General features: G+C 46.7%; 1 protein-coding gene across 1 annotated transcript in view; it reads left to right on the top strand.

Annotated features, from left to right (window-relative positions):
- CACNA1A (calcium voltage-gated channel subunit alpha1 A) overlaps window positions 1-17,593 on the top strand; it is a 293,167-nt gene that overhangs the window by 83,351 nt on the left and 192,223 nt on the right. The window contains exon 3 of the mRNA XM_045852887.1: window positions 4,909-5,202. Coding sequence (XP_045708843.1) covers window positions 4,909-5,202 — 294 coding nt within the window. The remainder of the gene's footprint in view (window positions 1-4,908; window positions 5,203-17,593) is intronic.

Raw genomic sequence — 17,593 nt, forward strand, 5'->3', positions numbered from 1 at the left:
CTGTCGAGGATGCTAATGAGACTCTAGATCTTTTTACCTGGTCAACATTACTAATTTGGATGAATGGGAAGCAAGGGGCTACCTACTTTAGTCACTTGATGATCCTATGAAGATTTCTTGCTCATCTGGATTTCAATATTAGAGATTCACTCCTTTGGCCAAATAAATGTTGTAGTATGTAAAGTGAATCCATAATGATAATGAACCTGGAACCCTGTCATAATTTAGGTGAATGAGTTGAATTCTTTCTGGAAGGGTGTGGTTGAGCAATTGGGGGTTGCTGGACTTGGGGAAGTTTCCGACACATCAACCTTCATAGGCAAGCTTTGGGAATGCTATTTGATGAGTGGAAAGTATAGATTCTTCTGACATTTTAATGGGGGCTATTTGTAAATGTATGTGGGTATCTTTGTCACAAAACTGGGGGTGCTACTGACATTTAGTGAGCACATGCCAGGGGCGCTAAACACTCTACATTGCAGAGGACAGCCCTGAAGAGCAAGAACTGGTCCATCAAGAATGCCAACAATGCCACCACTAATAACACTAGAGAATGCCAACACAAGGTTAGTAAGTTGGCCCCTTCTAGAGCAGCGATTACCGCACTTGGCTGTACCCCAGTGAAAATCAGGGGAAGGGAGAGCCCAGGAGTCAGAACTTTTGCAACACTTTGCAGGGCAGTTCTGACAGGCAGCCGGCTTGTCTGATCTCTAGGCATGGCTTAGGGCAACCTGGAGGACTGCTCTTTGTCTTCCGGTAAAAGGAAGGCGGGAGTTTGTTGTAGGGGCTTCAGGGTGCAATTATCACAGATCCCCCTGACAAGTGGTGCTGCCAGGGTCTACATTCAGAATCACTGCAAACATTTTCTGTTGAAGTACAACCCACACAGAAAACTGCACAGCTTGTAAGTGTGGAGCTCAATGAAAATGTGCAAAATGCATGAAATTTATAAAGCAAACACACTTGTATACTTATTAACTAGACCGAGAAGGCCCCCTCTAGCCCTAAGGGTGACAACTACTTTGATGTCAAATAGCATAGATTCATTTTATCCACTTTGAACTCTATATAACAGGAATGATATACTGTGTTCTATTGTAGGTCTGGTTTCTTTGGTTCAAAATCATGTTTGTGAGATTCATGCATGCACTTGTGTGCAGCTGCAGAGAGCTCCATGTGTGAATGTTACACAGTCTATTGATCTATTCTATTGATAGACATTTGGAAGGTCCCAATTTTTAGCAAATACACAAATATGCTGCCTTCACATTCTAGGCTATGTCTTTTAGTGGGCATAGGTCCTAATTTCTCCTGGATCTATACCCAGGTTTGCCAATGCTGGGTCACAGGTATTCAAATATTCATCAATGGTAGAAATGGCCAAATGATTTTCCAAAGTGGTTATACCAAATTACCCTCCACCCAATAGAGTATGAGAGTCAGAAGTGGTTTCAGATCCATGCCAGTGACCCGGGCAAGTTTTTAAACCTCTCTCAACCTCAGTGTTTTCATCTGGGAAGTAGGACTTCCGTGAAGACTCAGTAGAAGCTTTACTGTGGTGGTCACTCTTTCCTGAAAAGCTCCAGGGTCTTCCAGAAATCTCTGCAGGTAAAGTTCATGCACTGATGCTCACTAATCTCCCTGGGAAAGTCCATCACAACAAAACCACATGTAAGTTCACTTTGCACAGTGAAGCTCTCTTACATGACTGGCTGTTTGCATCCATTCACATGGGATTACTTTTTGTTTCATATTAACCACCGTGTGTCTTTGAGATATAAAACAACATCTAATACAAAAGCCACTCATATTTGTTGAGACTTCTACACCCCATCTCCCTGCAACTCTGATTGCTCTTGGTTTCATCATGTTGTTCATACCCTGACAAGTTAGAAAATCTTGAAGGTGTTGTAGGCAACTTCTAGAAAGGCTTACTCACAAGCACAGAATGGGGAATTTATACAAAGATACGTAATCTTTTCCAGACTGTTCCAAATGAACCTAAATACTGATGGGGGGGTATTAACTGGGAATCAACTAGCCTAAGGCTCGAAAAAACATTTGCCCTCTTCATCCTCGTCCCTTCCTCCCTGCTCCACCCCTACCTTCCAGTCTGTATATCACTTTGTGAAAAATTCAGGGGTTTCCTGGGAAATACACTTTGGAAGATAGATCAGTAACATCTTATCCAGCCTGTGATGTACAAATTTCACGCTCAGGGCTATTGCTGCAGAGATGCAGCTTGTAGACACCAGAAGGCAGGGATGCTTAAGAGCCCCACTGGGAACAACTTAAATGTCCACCAACATGACAATGCATAAACAAACTTTCAGTGGATTTCTAGACGGCCATGAAAGGGAATCAGCTGCAACTGTATGTGACACCAAATGAATCTCGAGGACATAACGTTGAGCCAAAGAAGCCAGTCCTCACAGAATACATACTATATGCTTCCATTTAGTAAAACCCAAGAAGATGTAAAGTAGACCTCTATTGTTTAGGAATACGCAATAAAATAGTAAAAGTATAAAGAAAAGCTAGGTTTTTAATACCATAGAGTCAGGACAGTGCTTATCGTTGGGGGCAGGGTGTGTTTATGGGGAGCTGGCCATGTTCCATCTCTAGCCCTGGACCTGAGTGTTGGTTTCATGAGTACTCGTTTCACAGCAGTTTCTTAGACTGTACGTTTATGATTTCAACACTTTTCTGTGTTTATGCAATTTCACAGTATAAAAAGGGGAATGGGAAATAAATTGCAGTGGCTCTGGAGAGAAGTGAACGCCATGTCAAGTGTATCCCCCAGAGGCCTGAGCCAGCCACCCGGGACCTGGCTGGTGATCTGCTCCTGGCGGTTAGGATCTGCCACCTCCGGGGTCTTTTCAAAGATGGGGTGAAGCTTTTTAAAAGATAATTTTTGTTTTTCAATTGCAGTTGATATACAATATTAGATTATTTTCAGGTGTACAACATAGTGACTAGACATTTATATAACTTACGAAGTGATCACCAGATAAATCTACTACCCATCTGGTACCATACATAGCTATTACAATATTATTCACTATATTCCCTATGCTGTACTTTACATCCCCATGACCATTTTGTAACTACCTATTTGTACTTCTTGATCCCTTCCCCCTTTTACACAGCACCCCCCCCCCCGCAATTCCCCTCCTATCGGGCAACCATCAAATGTCCTCTGTATCTATGATTTTCTGTGTTGTTGGGTTTTAGATTCGCATGTAGGTGAGATCATATGGTACTTGCTTTCTGTCTGGCCTTTTTCACTTAGCACAGCGCCCTTTAGGTCATATGCATCTTTTATTCCAGCTCTTGGGCCTGCATGATAGAAACTTGGACAGAAGTGCCCCCAAATCATTCTCCCAGTTTTCAAATTTTGTCTTTTGCTAAATAGATCACATTTGTGTAGAGATGGACTAATTGCACCTCTAGACACCAAACCCCTTCTTTTTCTATCTTTAAAGTTATTTCCTCCCTTCCTCTGTCCTCCTTCTTGCATGATACTGGGCATCTCCCGTTGTGTGCCATCCAAGTGGATGGAACCCCAAGGAAAACAAGGTCTCCTCCGCAGGGAGGAGGAATCTGTCGTCCCAACTTCCCTGCAGCTTCCCGACCATCCTGCTCTCCCTTCTCTCCCCCACAAACTCCGCGAAGCCAGGTCCCCTCGTGCCTCCGCAATTGGTCGCGGGCCATCATGTGTCGACACTCTGGGTGGGTCCTTCTCCCGTTCAACTCATCAATCGCTCCTCTTTGGAGCTTGGCTGCCCAGTGGTTCAGACCTTTGCGCCCATTTCTCCCCTTTCCTTCCTCTTCACCCACCCCTTCACACCAGTCTTATTTTAGCAAAACCAAGAGGAGAAGGAGGAGGAGGAGGTTTTTGGAGGGGGGGGAGGGAACACCAGGCATTGCAGCATCCGGGAGCAGCTATTGAGTGGCTAAGCGACGGCGCATACCTCTCTCCCTTTTTTTTTTCTTCTGTTGGGAATTTTCAGGATTTCATTGCTGCAATTTAACCCCAGGATGAGGCACGACTGAGCGAAGCTCTGCGCGCACACACACACACGCACACCCAGCAGAAGAGGCAGTCGCTGGTGATTCAGGAAGAAAAAAAAAATCACCCGGACCCTGCGGCCTCAAGACTCCTTAGGAGCCTCCCCGGAGCTTTCCCTCTCCTCTCCTTCCCCGTTAATATTCTTCACTTTATTTTGGGGCTACGGATCTTTAATCATTTTTAAGGTCTAGGAACTCAAGCAAAACAAAAAGGGCGATTTTTAATTTGGGGGCTGTCCTCCCCCAGCAAAGACCTGGTTTTTATTTTTTCTAATAAAATTTTTTAAAAATGGGCCGAGCGCACTCCTTTTGCAAGATGCCAGCCTGACCCGTACCTCGGAGGAATTTGAAGCTTCCACTGCGTCCCGGGGGGGCGTCCTTTGCAAACCGTTTGCATCTTAAAGGGGGTGTGCGTTGGTTTTTTTCTTTTTAAGTGCCTTTTTTTTTCTTTCTCTCTCGCTCTCTTTTTTTTTTTTCGGAGTGGGTGGCCTGGGGATTGCCTGGATTCCTTCCTCGGTTATTTTTTGCCTCGCTTCTCTCTCCCCTCCCCCCTCCCGGCCCCCGCGCCCCGCCCCCGCCCCCGCCCCTCCTTCTCCGGGGTCAGCCAGGAAGATGTCCCGAGCTGCTATCCCCGGCTGGGGCCGGCCAGCCGCCTGGTGAGCCCCCGACCCGAGGCGCCGCGCCGCCGCCCGATGGGCTGGGCCGGGCAGCGTCTCCGCAGTCGCAGCCCCGGCCGCCGTCTTCGCAGCCCCGGCAGCAGCAGCAGCGGCATCGGCGGCCGCCGCGTCTTCCGCATCGTTCGCCGCAGCGTAACCCGGAGCCCTTTGCTCTTTGCAGAATGGCCCGCTTCGGAGACGAGATGCCGGCCCGCTACGGGGGAGGAGGCTCCGGGGCAGCCGCCGGGGTGGTCGTGGGCGCCGGAGGCGGGCGAGGAGCCGGGGGCAGCCGGCAGGGCGGGCAGCCCGGGGCGCAAAGGATGTACAAGCAGTCAATGGCGCAGAGAGCGCGGACCATGGCCCTCTACAACCCCATCCCCGTCCGACAGAACTGCCTCACGGTCAACCGGTCTCTGTTCCTCTTCAGCGAGGACAACGTGGTGAGAAAATACGCCAAAAAGATCACCGAATGGCCATATCCTTTGCCCGAAGCCCGGCAGCTGCGCCTCCCCCTCCTTCCTGGCTTCCCCTCTTCCAGGCTGGGAGGGAGACCCGGGGGTTGATGGGAGGTGGGGGGGTCTTCCAGGGGCTGGGAGAGGGGGCACCGGGGAGGAGTGTGTAGAATCTCTCCACCCCGAGCTGGGTTGAGCTACCGTGGAGGCTTGGGGTGGGGGCACCGGGGGAGTGGATTCCTCCTAAGGACCTATTCCAGAGTGAGGGCTAGGCCCTGGGGTCATGTAGGGGCCTTGGTGAGGCCTTTTGAGCCAGTTCCCGAGGGGTCAGAGTTCTCCCAAATGCTCTGGGACCGAGGCAGCGGCCTGGGTGCACTGGCCAGGGCAGGGGCACCATGGGGGCCTTGGCTGGGTTTCCTTAGCCTCCCCTCACCGGAGTTCGTGGTTCCTCCAGAGCCCAACTCCAGCTCGCTGGCCTCTCCACCGGCCTTCCCCAAGGTGGGAGCCGCACTCTTAGGGCACTTAGGGGTGGGTTCCCAGGGCCCTGAGTGAGGGGGAGAACATGTGGCCTTCACATTGAGGGGCCAGCACTGGCCGGAGTGGGCCATCGGCTGGACAGGTTGGAGGGCAGTTATTCTCATCATATCTGCAGGTCCCTTTTCCTCCCATCTTGTGGGGTATAAAAAACACCCCAGGGGTCCCGTCTGGGGCCCTAACCTAGAAGACCCAGGAGGGGCTCTTTCAGTAAGAAAGATGGGCAGAGAAGGAGCTGTTGGGTTCTTCCTAAAGGGCCGTGTGGGGCCTTGGGTTGGAGTCAGCTTCTCCCACAGTGGGGAGCCGCGAGGGGACACCAGGAGAATCAGCACCCATGTGGACATCTTGGGCAGGTAAATGCCTTTTTTTTTTTAATCAGTGATCTAGAAGAAAGTGAAGACCACATTTTCCTCTACTCAGATGCTATCAAAATGCAGATACCCCCTGTGTTTCTTTAAATCCGTGCCTGCTTGAAATAAACCTTGAGAAGGGCTTAACATCTGTTGAGATGTAGGCAGGCAAGGATGGGTAATTAGTTGGGCTTCCTAGCAGTTATCTAAGCATGACCCAGATTCCAAGGGGGGGGGGACGCACCCTGCCCCACAGGCTGACTGGCCACCATGCCATGCCCCAATGTGCCACTTCTCGGCAAGGTTCCAACTGGCTGCCCTCAGTGTAGAAACCAACAGGGCTGCGTGTGTTCCCGGGGCTCAGTGGTGAGCCCCCACCCGTTTTGTCTATGGTTTTGACTGTTATATACTCAACAGGGCTGGGCCCTGGGTGGTCCTGGAGTTGGTTATTTGAGTAGCACAGTGGTGGGTGGGTTCACTTTTAATGGGGCTCAGAACTGAGCCAGGCTCTTGGTTTCTGGGTGCTTAAATTGTCACAGAGGGCGCTGAGGTTTTGGAGTGTGTGAACAGCCTAGTTTGAGGGTGGTGAAAATTAAGAGATTCATCTAGGTCCCTTCTGGAGGGGGGTACCCCTAACCATGATGGGTGCCCAAAGCAGGAGCCAGGGCTCTGCCTGCTAAGTTCCAGCTTCTCCAAGGTCTTGTGATCACTCCGTCTGCCTCCCTCCCAACCCCTGGAGGGGCGCTGGGAGCTTGGAGGATGGCCAGGTGTCCGTGTGGGTACTGCTCAGTTAACAGGGGATGTCCAGGAGGAATTCACTAGGCTGACAGGTTTCCAAGTTGAAAATGGCGATCTGGATCCTGGGTTTGGCATCTTTAAGAGGAAAGGCAGGAGATGAGAGTCCTAAAGTGTCCTTAGCTCACCCTGGTCCACCCTGAATCCTGCAGACAGGGCTATGGGGGAGGCAGGAGGTTGCTCAGGGGAGGGGTACAGGTGAACTGGGAGTGTTGGTGAGTACTTAGATTGTCTTTGGCTTTCCTGCTCTTGGTAGCTTTGTGACGAGTTTGTGCATTTTGCTCTCTGCAGACAGTTTTTGTTCTCTCTTTGGCCTGAGGCAGCAAACGCATTATACAGCCCCACTCTGGAAGGAAAAGCTCTCCATCCCTCAATCTGTCACGGAGCAGGTCACCCAGGACTGAGCTTTCTCTGGGGAGGCTGAGAGGGGTGGGGAAAGAGTGCTGGGGGGCTGGATAAGGGAATTTGGGCCAGTGCAAGGAGGTGGAAACGCTGAGGAGTCAGTGTACCCGGGCAGAATCCAAATTCTGAATCCAAGTGCTTCTGCCATTTAAAAAGTGTGTTTAAGTACTTACTATGAACTTTTAGAATAAAGTTTGATATATGTATAGGCTCAAACTACACAGATTGAGTCCTCTTAACTAGTGTTCACAAAGTGAACATGAGCGAGCAACTGGCACCCAAGTCAAGGAAAAGTATGTGAGCACCCCCCCCATACCCCCGCCACTCATTCCCCTACAAGGGTAGCTGCTAACCTGACATCTAACCCCTGTAGACTCACTTTGCCTCTTTTAGAACCTCCTATAAATGGAGTCATAGTCTGTATTATTTTGTATTTGGCTTCTTTAGCTCAACAAGATTCATTCACGTTGCTGCAAGTAGTGCTAGGTTGTTCCTTCTCATTGCTCTGTGGTATCTTACTGTGTGACTCAAACACAGGTACTGCTTCGCTCTACGGAGGGCCACGGGGGTCGTTTCTGGACCGTGCTGTTGGGAACTTTGCTGTATATGTCTTTTGTTGAACTTGTACTTTGCATTTCTTTTGGGTCCATACCTAGGAGTGGAATTGGCCCTGCCCTTCTTTGCCATGTGTGTAAGTGGGACATATTTTTGGAAACAGCATTAACTAAGGACTGCAGCTGAGTTTGGAACACAGCTTCCTTACTGTCTTTGGAAGAAGAGTGAGTGCAAGTTCCATGAACTTGGCTGTACACTCATTGGGCCTAAGAGTGTTACTTACAGAGGCTACTCCCAGCGTGGTATGGTGCGAGAGGGTGCAGCCTTGATTTCCTCTGCTCATGGGCACTTTGCCACCGTGATTTCTTGCTCTTCTGCAACACTCCCCCCACCCCCCCCACCCCCACAAAGCAGCACAAGCTTGAAGCCAGCAATGAGAATTAAGGTTCTCAACTAATTTCATGATTCTCTTCCTAAGAAAACGAAAGTGGAAGTCTTGGATGTTCAGATTTACACTGCTGTCTTTTTCTTTAGGAGTAGGCTGGGCAGCAAGCCATCTTGACCACACATCTTGGTTTCGTGTTTTTGTTGATCGGAAGTCTGATTTAAAGATGGCTGTGACGGGCTCTGATGCCGACTTCTAAAGGGCTCAAATCTGTCAGCTCAATAAGGCGCATCTGTCAACCTTCCTGGAGCCCCCACTTAGTGCCACTCGCTCCTTCTGATGTGCCACCAAGCGCCACTGTGAATGTCATCTTCCCCCAGTCCTGCTGATGCCAGCAGGTCTCTCACGGAGCAGGGTGTAGGAATTTGGGCCATTGCAAGCGCCCATGGACCCAGGTCTGTGTGTTACCACACTTGGTCTCCTGAATCGAATGCGGGAGGCCCATCACATCAGGTAACCTGTGGACACTGGCTGGTGGGCATTCCCTCAGTTGTTTTTTGTAATGAAAGGCTCCTTAAGAACAACTTTCCTGCCTGAGAGACGGAGGAAGCTCTGGGAGAAGTTGGAGCCTGTTATCAGACTTCTGGTCCACCCTGAAACGCAGAATGTGCTGGAGGGCAGGACGGTACTACCGTAGATCCTTCTACTGGATCAGTGCGGCTGGTATTTTCAGAAGAGCAGAATTCTGGGAAGTAAGAATTAGCGTGGCTTTTTCCATTTTTTCCCGCTTTTTCTACAAGGTGCTGTCCCTTCTCTGGAAAACCTCGAACTGGCTACACTTCATAGTCTTAATGTACAGTCCAAATCTGTCCCACCTCGTGTGCATTGAGGTGTGTTTCCCTGCGGAAGTGTTAGCTGTGCTTGATTCCAGCTCCCACCGGGAGTGTCATGTGCACATCGCTATGCTTCTCAGACTTTCATGTGCATGAACATTGTCTTATTAAAGTGGTGGTCCTGGTCTGGTCCTGGTCTGATCCTGGTCCAGCAGGTTTGGGGTGAGGCCTGGGATTCTGCTTTTCCAACACACTTTTAAGGATCGCCCATGCGGCTAGTCCGTGGGTTACACCTAAGTATCCAGGTCACATCATAGGTGCATCCTATTACCCTTTTTTAAAAAAGGATTTTATTTATTCATTTTTAGAGAGACAGGAAGGGAAGGAGAAAGAGAGGGAGAGAAATGTCAATGTTTGGTTGCCTATTGCATGCCTCCTACTGGGGACCTGGCCCACAACCCAGGCATGTGCCCCGACTGGGAATTGAGCTAGCAACTCTTTGGTTTACAGACCAGCACTCAGTCCACTGAGCCACACCAGCCAGGGCTCCTTTATTTTCTTTTTCTCAAAATTCAGGTTTATTGATTACTCTGGCTGGGTAGGTCAGTTGGTTAGAGCATCAGCCCAATATGCCAAGTTTGTGGGTTTTACCTTTGGTCAGGGCAAATACAAGAAGTAACCAATGAATGCATGAATAAGTGGAACAACAAACCAATATTTCTCTCTCTCTCTCCCTTTCTCTTTCTAAAATCAATTTTTAAAAATCAGGTTTATTGAGGAAAACTTCGCTTATAGCAAATTCACTCCTTTTAGCATACAGTTCTGTGAGTTTTGACAAATGCGTGCACTCATGTAGCCACCACCAAAATCAAGGTAGGGAACAGTTCTGTTACCCCATATTACTCCCTAATGCCCCTTTGAGTTAGCTCCTCACTGCCCAAGCCCCTTGCTAGCACTAATCTGTTCTCCATCCTTATAGGTTTGGTTTTTCCAGAAGCTTATATAAATAGAATCCCACAGTGTGTAGCCTTTGAGTCTGGCTTCTTTCATATACCTTTTTCAGTCCATGTTGTGGTGGTGCCAGTAATACATTCCTTTTCAGTGCTGCGTCATACTCCATGGGATGGGTGGCTCAGAGTCTATTCATCCATTTCCCAATTGAGGGACATTTGAGATGCTTCCCAGTTGGGTGATTATGAATAGAGTCACTATAAACACTGGCCAGCGGGTTTTAGTGGAAACATTAGGAACCTTCATTCCACTTCTCTTGGGTAAATAAATGCCCAGGGGCAGGATTGCTGGGTTGTGTGGTAAATTTATGTTTAACTTTATAAGAGACCGCTGAACTGTTTTCCAAAGTGGTTGTGCCATTTTAACATTCCCACCCTTGCTATTCTTCTAAAAGCATCAGCTCTAAATACCAAGGCACATGCGGCCTCAAGGGTTTATAATAAAGGATTGTGGGTAGGTAGAAAGTGATGGAAGTGGGAGCACTAAGTGCCAGTCCGAGAAATAGGGGAGAGTGAGGGTGTTGTTTGTAGCCAAGTGCCTGTACTGGTTTGAAATTCAGGGAGAGAAGGGAGTCTCTGGCATGGGGTGCGTTGGTTCTGTTGCTCGGCAGTAAAAAGTCAAGGCTGTTAGATCCAGGCCCGCCTCCTCTTTACCACTGCAATCCCACCGCACCTGGCACAGAGTGAGCACCCCATAAACATTTGTCCAGTGAGTGAAAAAAGGACTTTCAGCATCATTTGCCAAATCATGTACATCTGATTTGACCTGGTACCAATGTTTTAGGGTTTTGGTGGGTTTTGGTTGTGTGTTAGGGAGGCGGGGGGAATTGTGCATGAGGTTATCTGACCAGAGAAGTCTAAGAAATTTTAGTGCTTGGTAAGTTAGGGAGCAGTGGCCTCTTGACAGTGAAGCCCTCTTTTAGAGCCTTAGGGGGTGTCTGTTGGGTGCTTGTGGCTTATGTAAGCAAATACCCAACAGACACCCCGCCCCAGCAGCAAGCACACGTGTGTACTCCCTCAGTGATGGAAGGCACCACTGGGAAAGCGAGCTCAGTGCAGAGATGGTCAGGGCCCCCACTGCTCTGTAGTTAATACATTTCCAAGAATGCTAACTCAGCTTCTTAGAAAGGAGCTGGGTGGTGCTGGTATAGACGGCAGAGAGATAGGGAAGGAGAGTGCTCTGGGCTCTGGGTCCGCCAGACCCAGGTTTGAATAACTCAGTTTCCTCCTGTGCATGATGAGGATACTGCTTCTGAGAGCATCTCCCGAGGATGGCTTTTGGGCAGCTTAAATGGGGTCACCCATGGTAAATACTCATCACAGTATCTGTAATGGAGAAAGCCCCCAAAATACATGAGCCATAATACCAGAGAGTACTTTTTTTCCTAATGTTCTTTTAGGGAAATTTGGCTTTTGGGGAAATGAGGCTCTCTGGGTAGAGGAAGAGCAAAGGGCCCCTGTAACTGGCCAATTTGGATTTACCTATCTGAGTGTGGCACTCTTTAAAGCAATCCTCAGGTATTTCGCATTCCTGTTCTCTCCTGAGATTTTCAGGAGGAAATAAAATCGTGCCCGCTTAATCCACTTTTCGATTCCCTTAGGTCTAAGACAAAATCATCTTCCCCTTCTTTGATTCCTTCCTCTGTGGGTGACAAGGTGAGGGAGTTTTAAAGTATATACTTAACTTCCTCCCCACCCCCCAACTCCAAATCCATCTCCTTTTGAGCTTGTCAAGAGTCCAGCCCAGGACGGAGACCACTGGCCTAGGACAGCTGCTGTGGCCACCCCAGGTGACCACTGAGAGTAAGCTCACAACCCTGACATCTTTGGGGTTAGCATATGTCACCCTCTCACACCTCCAATTTCTCTCTTTCTTCTTTCTCTCCTGGAAGAATAGAGAAGGCAAGTCACATTCCAGAAAAGGAAATCAGGTGGTTGGCCTCAGCAACTTGGGTTTCAGAAACCACTGAGCATGAGTTCTTATCTGGATGACCTGATATCCCAGTTTGCCCAAGACTGTCCTGGTCTTAGCATCTCAGGAAGCCCAGCAGTTCTAGGCAGACTAGTAAGATGGTCACCCTCGTGGTGAGTTCTTAACACCAAGAGGAGGGGAGCAAGAGATGGTTCCTTGGTCTAGGGAAGGAGAAGATAGGGAGCCTTTTCCCTGTAAAAAGCCAAGACTCTTGATCAAAATGAATTCTGATTTTGGAAGCCACCCATCTAAGGCAGCTAATACAAAAGAGATCCTGGCTCTGAAGCAGATTTCCTGAGTTAAGTCTGGATCATATTTTGTCGTCTCTCTTGGGTCAGACATGGCTTTATTTTCTATTCAGACTGGGAACATCTTTGGGGCTTCCTTGAAGGGACTCCCTGAGTGCTCAGGTTGGACCTGGAATTCAGAACTAGCAGCCACTCCACCTGAATAACCCTAGTTAAGAGGCAGTGAAGGAAACTGAACTTTCTCACCCACCTGCCAGTAAATAGTATTCACACTACTCTCATTTTAGGCCTACATGTAAAATATGTATGTGTGTGTGTGTGTGTATAAAATATTAAGCAATTTTTAAAGTAATTTTATACAAATAGCATTTGCAGAAGGGCTAAGCCTGATCTCAAGAATGAACTTACAGATTTGTCTTCAGTGAGACACATTGAGGCTGACCCAGAACTTGCTCTGGGGTGGGGGTTACATGATTTCTGCCATGTTCTTTTATCTCATTGACCTTTGTTATTTTCTTTTTAATAATAATGGACCTGGGGAGTAGGGGAACTTCACTTGCTGCTATGAAATGTTTGTGGCACATTGTGGAGTCCACACAGGTATGTGGCTCTCTGGGCAGTGGCACCAGGAGTGGAGGCTGAAAGGAGGAGACATGGCGGGGAACAGAAGTGGTGGTGACTGGAGGCACAGTATACAGGGCTTGGGGACTGGTGACTCAGCTGCAGTCTCAGCTCCAGTTTGAGACAGTGAAGCCTGTCTCTGCTCCTCTATGAAAGGGGCATAGTCCAATGTCCAGGGAATTGTGGGAAGGTTAAACGAAAGTAAGGTTTTCTTACTTTAATACAGTATGGAAATACTGGTGGACCAGCTATCTAAGTTAAGAATTACAATGGTGGTCCTCAGCGTGGCATCCCCAGCCCTGCAGGGTCAGCATCACCTGCTCTAGGACAAACTTCTCACACCTGGAGGGTTTTTAAAAATAAATTGATTGATTTTAGAGAATGAGAGGAAGGGGGAGAGAGAAGGGGAAACATCAATTTGTTGTTCCACTTTTCGATGCAGTCTTTGGTTGATTCTTGCAGGTGTCTGACTGGGGATTGAACCTGCAAGCTTTATGATGCTCTAACCAACTGAGCTACCTGGCTAGGGCTCACCTGGCAGGCTTTTAAATACAGGTTGCTAGTATTCACCTCCAGAGTTTCTGATTCAGCAAATTTAGGATGGAGCCTGAGAATTTGCATTTCTAGCAAGTTCCCAGGTAGTTCTGATGCAACTGGTCTGGGGAGCACACTTTTGAGAAACCCTGAGCTAGAACATGACCAATAACTTCTACATGTAATTGTAGACCCCCCTTTTCTTTACCCCCCTCCCTCACAGCACTCCCCCAAAGGTATTTACTTTCTCTTGAATTGTGTGGGTCTTATTTTCTCCCTCCATCCCCTTTCTTCCTTTCTTCCCTCCTTGTTTTATACATGTGCCTTAATATAAATTTAACTGGCTCAACTGCTGACTTGTTAGCCTTCTGAAAAATGTACTTGCTTTTTCCACTCAACAGTATGTTTGTAAGTTTCACCTCTCTTGTTGAGTGTAGCTGTAGGTCATTTATTTTTCTTTGTATAATATTCATTTTGTGATGATACAACAATTTATCCATTTTTTTCTGTGTGGTGGATGTTTGGGATGAATCCAGATTTATTTTATTTTGTGCTGTTATGAACAGTGCTGCTGTGATGAATAAATAATTTTTGAGTGAATGAAGTCAAGGTGTTAATTTTAGTCTGTGTACTTGGGAATCTAGCTTGAATAAATAATTTTTGAATGAATGAAGTCAAGGTGTTAATTTTAGTCTGCGTACTTCAGAATCTAGCTTCAGTTAGAATCAGCTGAGATTCATCAGCATTTATGGAAATGCCAGCCATCTGACAGGCACTGGCGAAGGCATTTCACATTCTACTCGTCATGCTCTCTAAGGGCTAGGTCAGCCAGACAACTCCAGTTCCAGCTTGTTTTCTGAAAGTCAACCTGTGATTTAGACCTGTTGGTTTGTTGAGCAGGTATATGGCCAAGTTGGGAGCATGGACTTTGGAGCAGGGCAGCTAGAGTTCAAATCCCAACTCTTGTAATTACTAGCTATGTGACCTTGGGCAAATCACTTAAGTGTCCTGTGTCTCAGTTTCCTAATCTACCTCATGTGGATTCTAATAGCACCCATCTTGGAAAGTTAAATGAGTTAATACATGTTATTCTTAGAATAGTGCTTGGAACTTAGCCAGCACCATATGTGTTTATAGATGGATGGATAGGGGGTAGGGAGGAAGGAGGGAAGCTGGGTACATGGATAGGATGGATGGATGGATGGATGGGTGGTTGGAAGGAGGGAAGGATGGATGAATGAGATGAAGAGTAGATGAGTGGACTTATTAAGGTGGCCATATTTGGGTCTCTCTGACGTGGTGGTTGGCATAGTGTGTGGCACACGGCAGGTGCTACAGAGTATTAGTTATTATTATTCTGCCTTTTATTGCCAAGGTTCTAAGTTCCTTTCATCTCTGTTATTCTTTGGTGTGTATCTTGCTAACCCGTTCTCCTACATGATTAACTCAACCACCATTGCTCTGAGGTATAAGCCAAGGGGAAATCAATTACAGGGTTCTGTTGATTGTTGATAGTAGAATTCCATGATTCCAAAGCCCAAGCAAGATTTTCTCCGTTTCTTAGCAGTCATTTTCTATGTTCCTAATCATCTTCCTCTCCCATTCCCTACACCCCCACTGACAGACTCTCTCCAATGCCAGATTCCCTCCAATCTCTCCACAGCTCCGCCTTCCTCTAGCCATACCCTACTCCCTAGCCTTGCTCTTAGAGCACCATTGTGAAAGAAATCAATTACTTCAACCCAGTGAGAATAGGTAAGCTTCCATGAGGGTCTTACAAGGACTCAGAGCGTGTGCGTGTTGCACAGATTGGAAGAGCCAAAAACCTTTATGGACTTGAATTGTTTTGAAAGAATTGTTAGAATGCAAATTGTTAACAGTTAGGCCTATTCCTAATCACAATACAGTCTTCTAAGTTATGGATCATGGATGGATGTTTGTGGAGGAGAGTGGCATCACATGCTATTGGTGTTGGTTGAGTGGATGGGTGGATCTATGGATGGTTGGATAGACGGATGATAAGTGGGTGGATGAATGGATGGAAGAGAGGAAGAGAGGGAGAGAGAAAAGAAAGATAGATGATGGTGAATGGATGGGTGATTGGATAATGAATTTTATTCTGAAGATAATCAGAACCCCAAGAACAGATAAGAAGGGATGGATCCCTTCCTTAGTATAAGTATCCACTTACACTAAGTGGATAAAGAGATTGGTGGATGACTTAGATGGGTGGGTGGACAGATGGATGGATGATGAAAGGTAAGAAAAAGAGAGGGAAGAAGGAATAAATGAATGAACATGGTTTGATGATGAAAGAAAGAAACGTTGGATGGATGGATGGATGGATGGATGGATAGATATATGAGTGGAACTAGGTGGGCAGATGACTGGACTGGATTGACAGATAAAAAATGGATGAGTGGGAGAATGGGTAGATGTTGGATGTGAGTGTATATGAGAGGGTGGGGGTCCATGTCAGATTTCTCTAATATTTGGTGTTCTTATTGGTTTGGGAATGACTGAGTTCTTCCACTTACCCCCCTAGTTGGAACTGTCCTTGTGTCAAATGAATCCTGCATGCTTTTGGTAAAAATAAGGTTGTATACCTATGTCTTACCTCTCTACTTAGAAAGCATTTGAGGGTAGGGGGCAGTAATTTACCTTCCTCACATCCCCTAACAGTTCTGCACTATACTGTGCATAAATGTTTGTCAGTTGAGTAATGATGAGAAAAATACTGTTGTTGATGAAGATTATTAAATTTCTGCAAACACCTGGTTTTGTTTACTTTAGCATGAGTCTGAAAGTGGAATTTCTTGGATTTTTGAATGGTGATTGGCTAGGGGGATAGATATCTCTCCTCTGAGTAGGTTGGGTACATGTCCCAGATTTTTACCCACTGGCCATAGATAGATTACAGATCAGACATACCAGGGCCCTACATGACCCTGCTTGATCTGGTCCATTTTGTTTTGTCTTTGATCTCATCTTTTCCATTCTCTACCATTTCTACTCTGTCTTGGCCCACTGGTGCTTTTTGCATTTGGCTGTTTCCTCTGCCTGCATCATAGTTCCCCCAGGTCTCCCCATGACTGACCCCTTCTCTTCATTTAGGTCTCAGCCCAAAAGTTGTCTCCTCCAAGAAACCTGCCCTCTTCATTTATTGAACGCCTGAAGCTCAATGAAGAATATTAAATATATGTATATTCTCCTATTTGGAAAGAATCACTGGAGACATTTTAATATATTTTATTCCATGTCTTTTTATGGATATAAGCTTTTTAAAACAAATTTATTTTTAGAGAGAAGGGAAGGGAGGGAGAAAGAAAGGGAGAGAAAAATCAATGTGCAAGAGAAACATCAATCGGTTGCCTCTTGCACATCCTCAACCAGGGACCTGGCCCACAACCCAGGTATGTGCCCTGATCAGGAATTGAAGCAGCAACCTTTCAGTTTGTGGGGTGATGCCCAACCCACTGAGCCACACCAGTCAGAGCAGATATAAGTTCTTTTGAACACATTTCTATGTCACTAAATATCCTTGGTAGCATCAAGGCTACCGTGTATATTTAGTTGCACAGGCTGAACACTACAAAAAAGTATCATATCTCATGTCATAGACATCATAGAACTATACATTTGCTATTTAAGTGTCCCAGTTGATAGAGTCTTAAGTAGCTTTTTCTAGAGAAATGAAAATATTATGACAATTTTTGACAGATGGACCTAACAACTTGAAATAAAAGGGCATCTTATTGAATTTCACATAGTGGTGCTATATGGGTTGACAGCCCCAGAAAAGATTGCTGTTGATATCTGATGACATTCTTCTTCATGGCTGTATCATACTTCATATAACAATCTCTAGTTGTTTGTTTTGCTTATAACAACAGTGCAGGGAACATCTTTGTACGTGCACCTCTGTCCAAGGTTCTGATTATCTTCAGAATAAAATTCTGGTCTAGTTAAGGGACTCAAGTCTTGAAACTGTTGTCACCACTTTCCTTGAATCTGTAAAAGAGCTTTTGAGATCAGGTGACTTAAAATTCAGGAAGTTGAGGGGAACGGGCAGAGAAAGAACAGTGGATTGGTTTGCAGTTCTTCCTGGGCTGCATGGAAAGCAGCGCTTTCAACTGGGGGTGATTTTGCCCCACAGGGGACTTTTGGCAATGTCT

Source organism: Phyllostomus hastatus, unplaced genomic scaffold (assembly GCF_019186645.2).
Source record: "Phyllostomus hastatus isolate PE091 unplaced genomic scaffold, TTU_PhHast_1.1 phas_contig_98, whole genome shotgun sequence".
Taxonomy (NCBI): domain Eukaryota; kingdom Metazoa; phylum Chordata; class Mammalia; order Chiroptera; family Phyllostomidae; genus Phyllostomus; species Phyllostomus hastatus.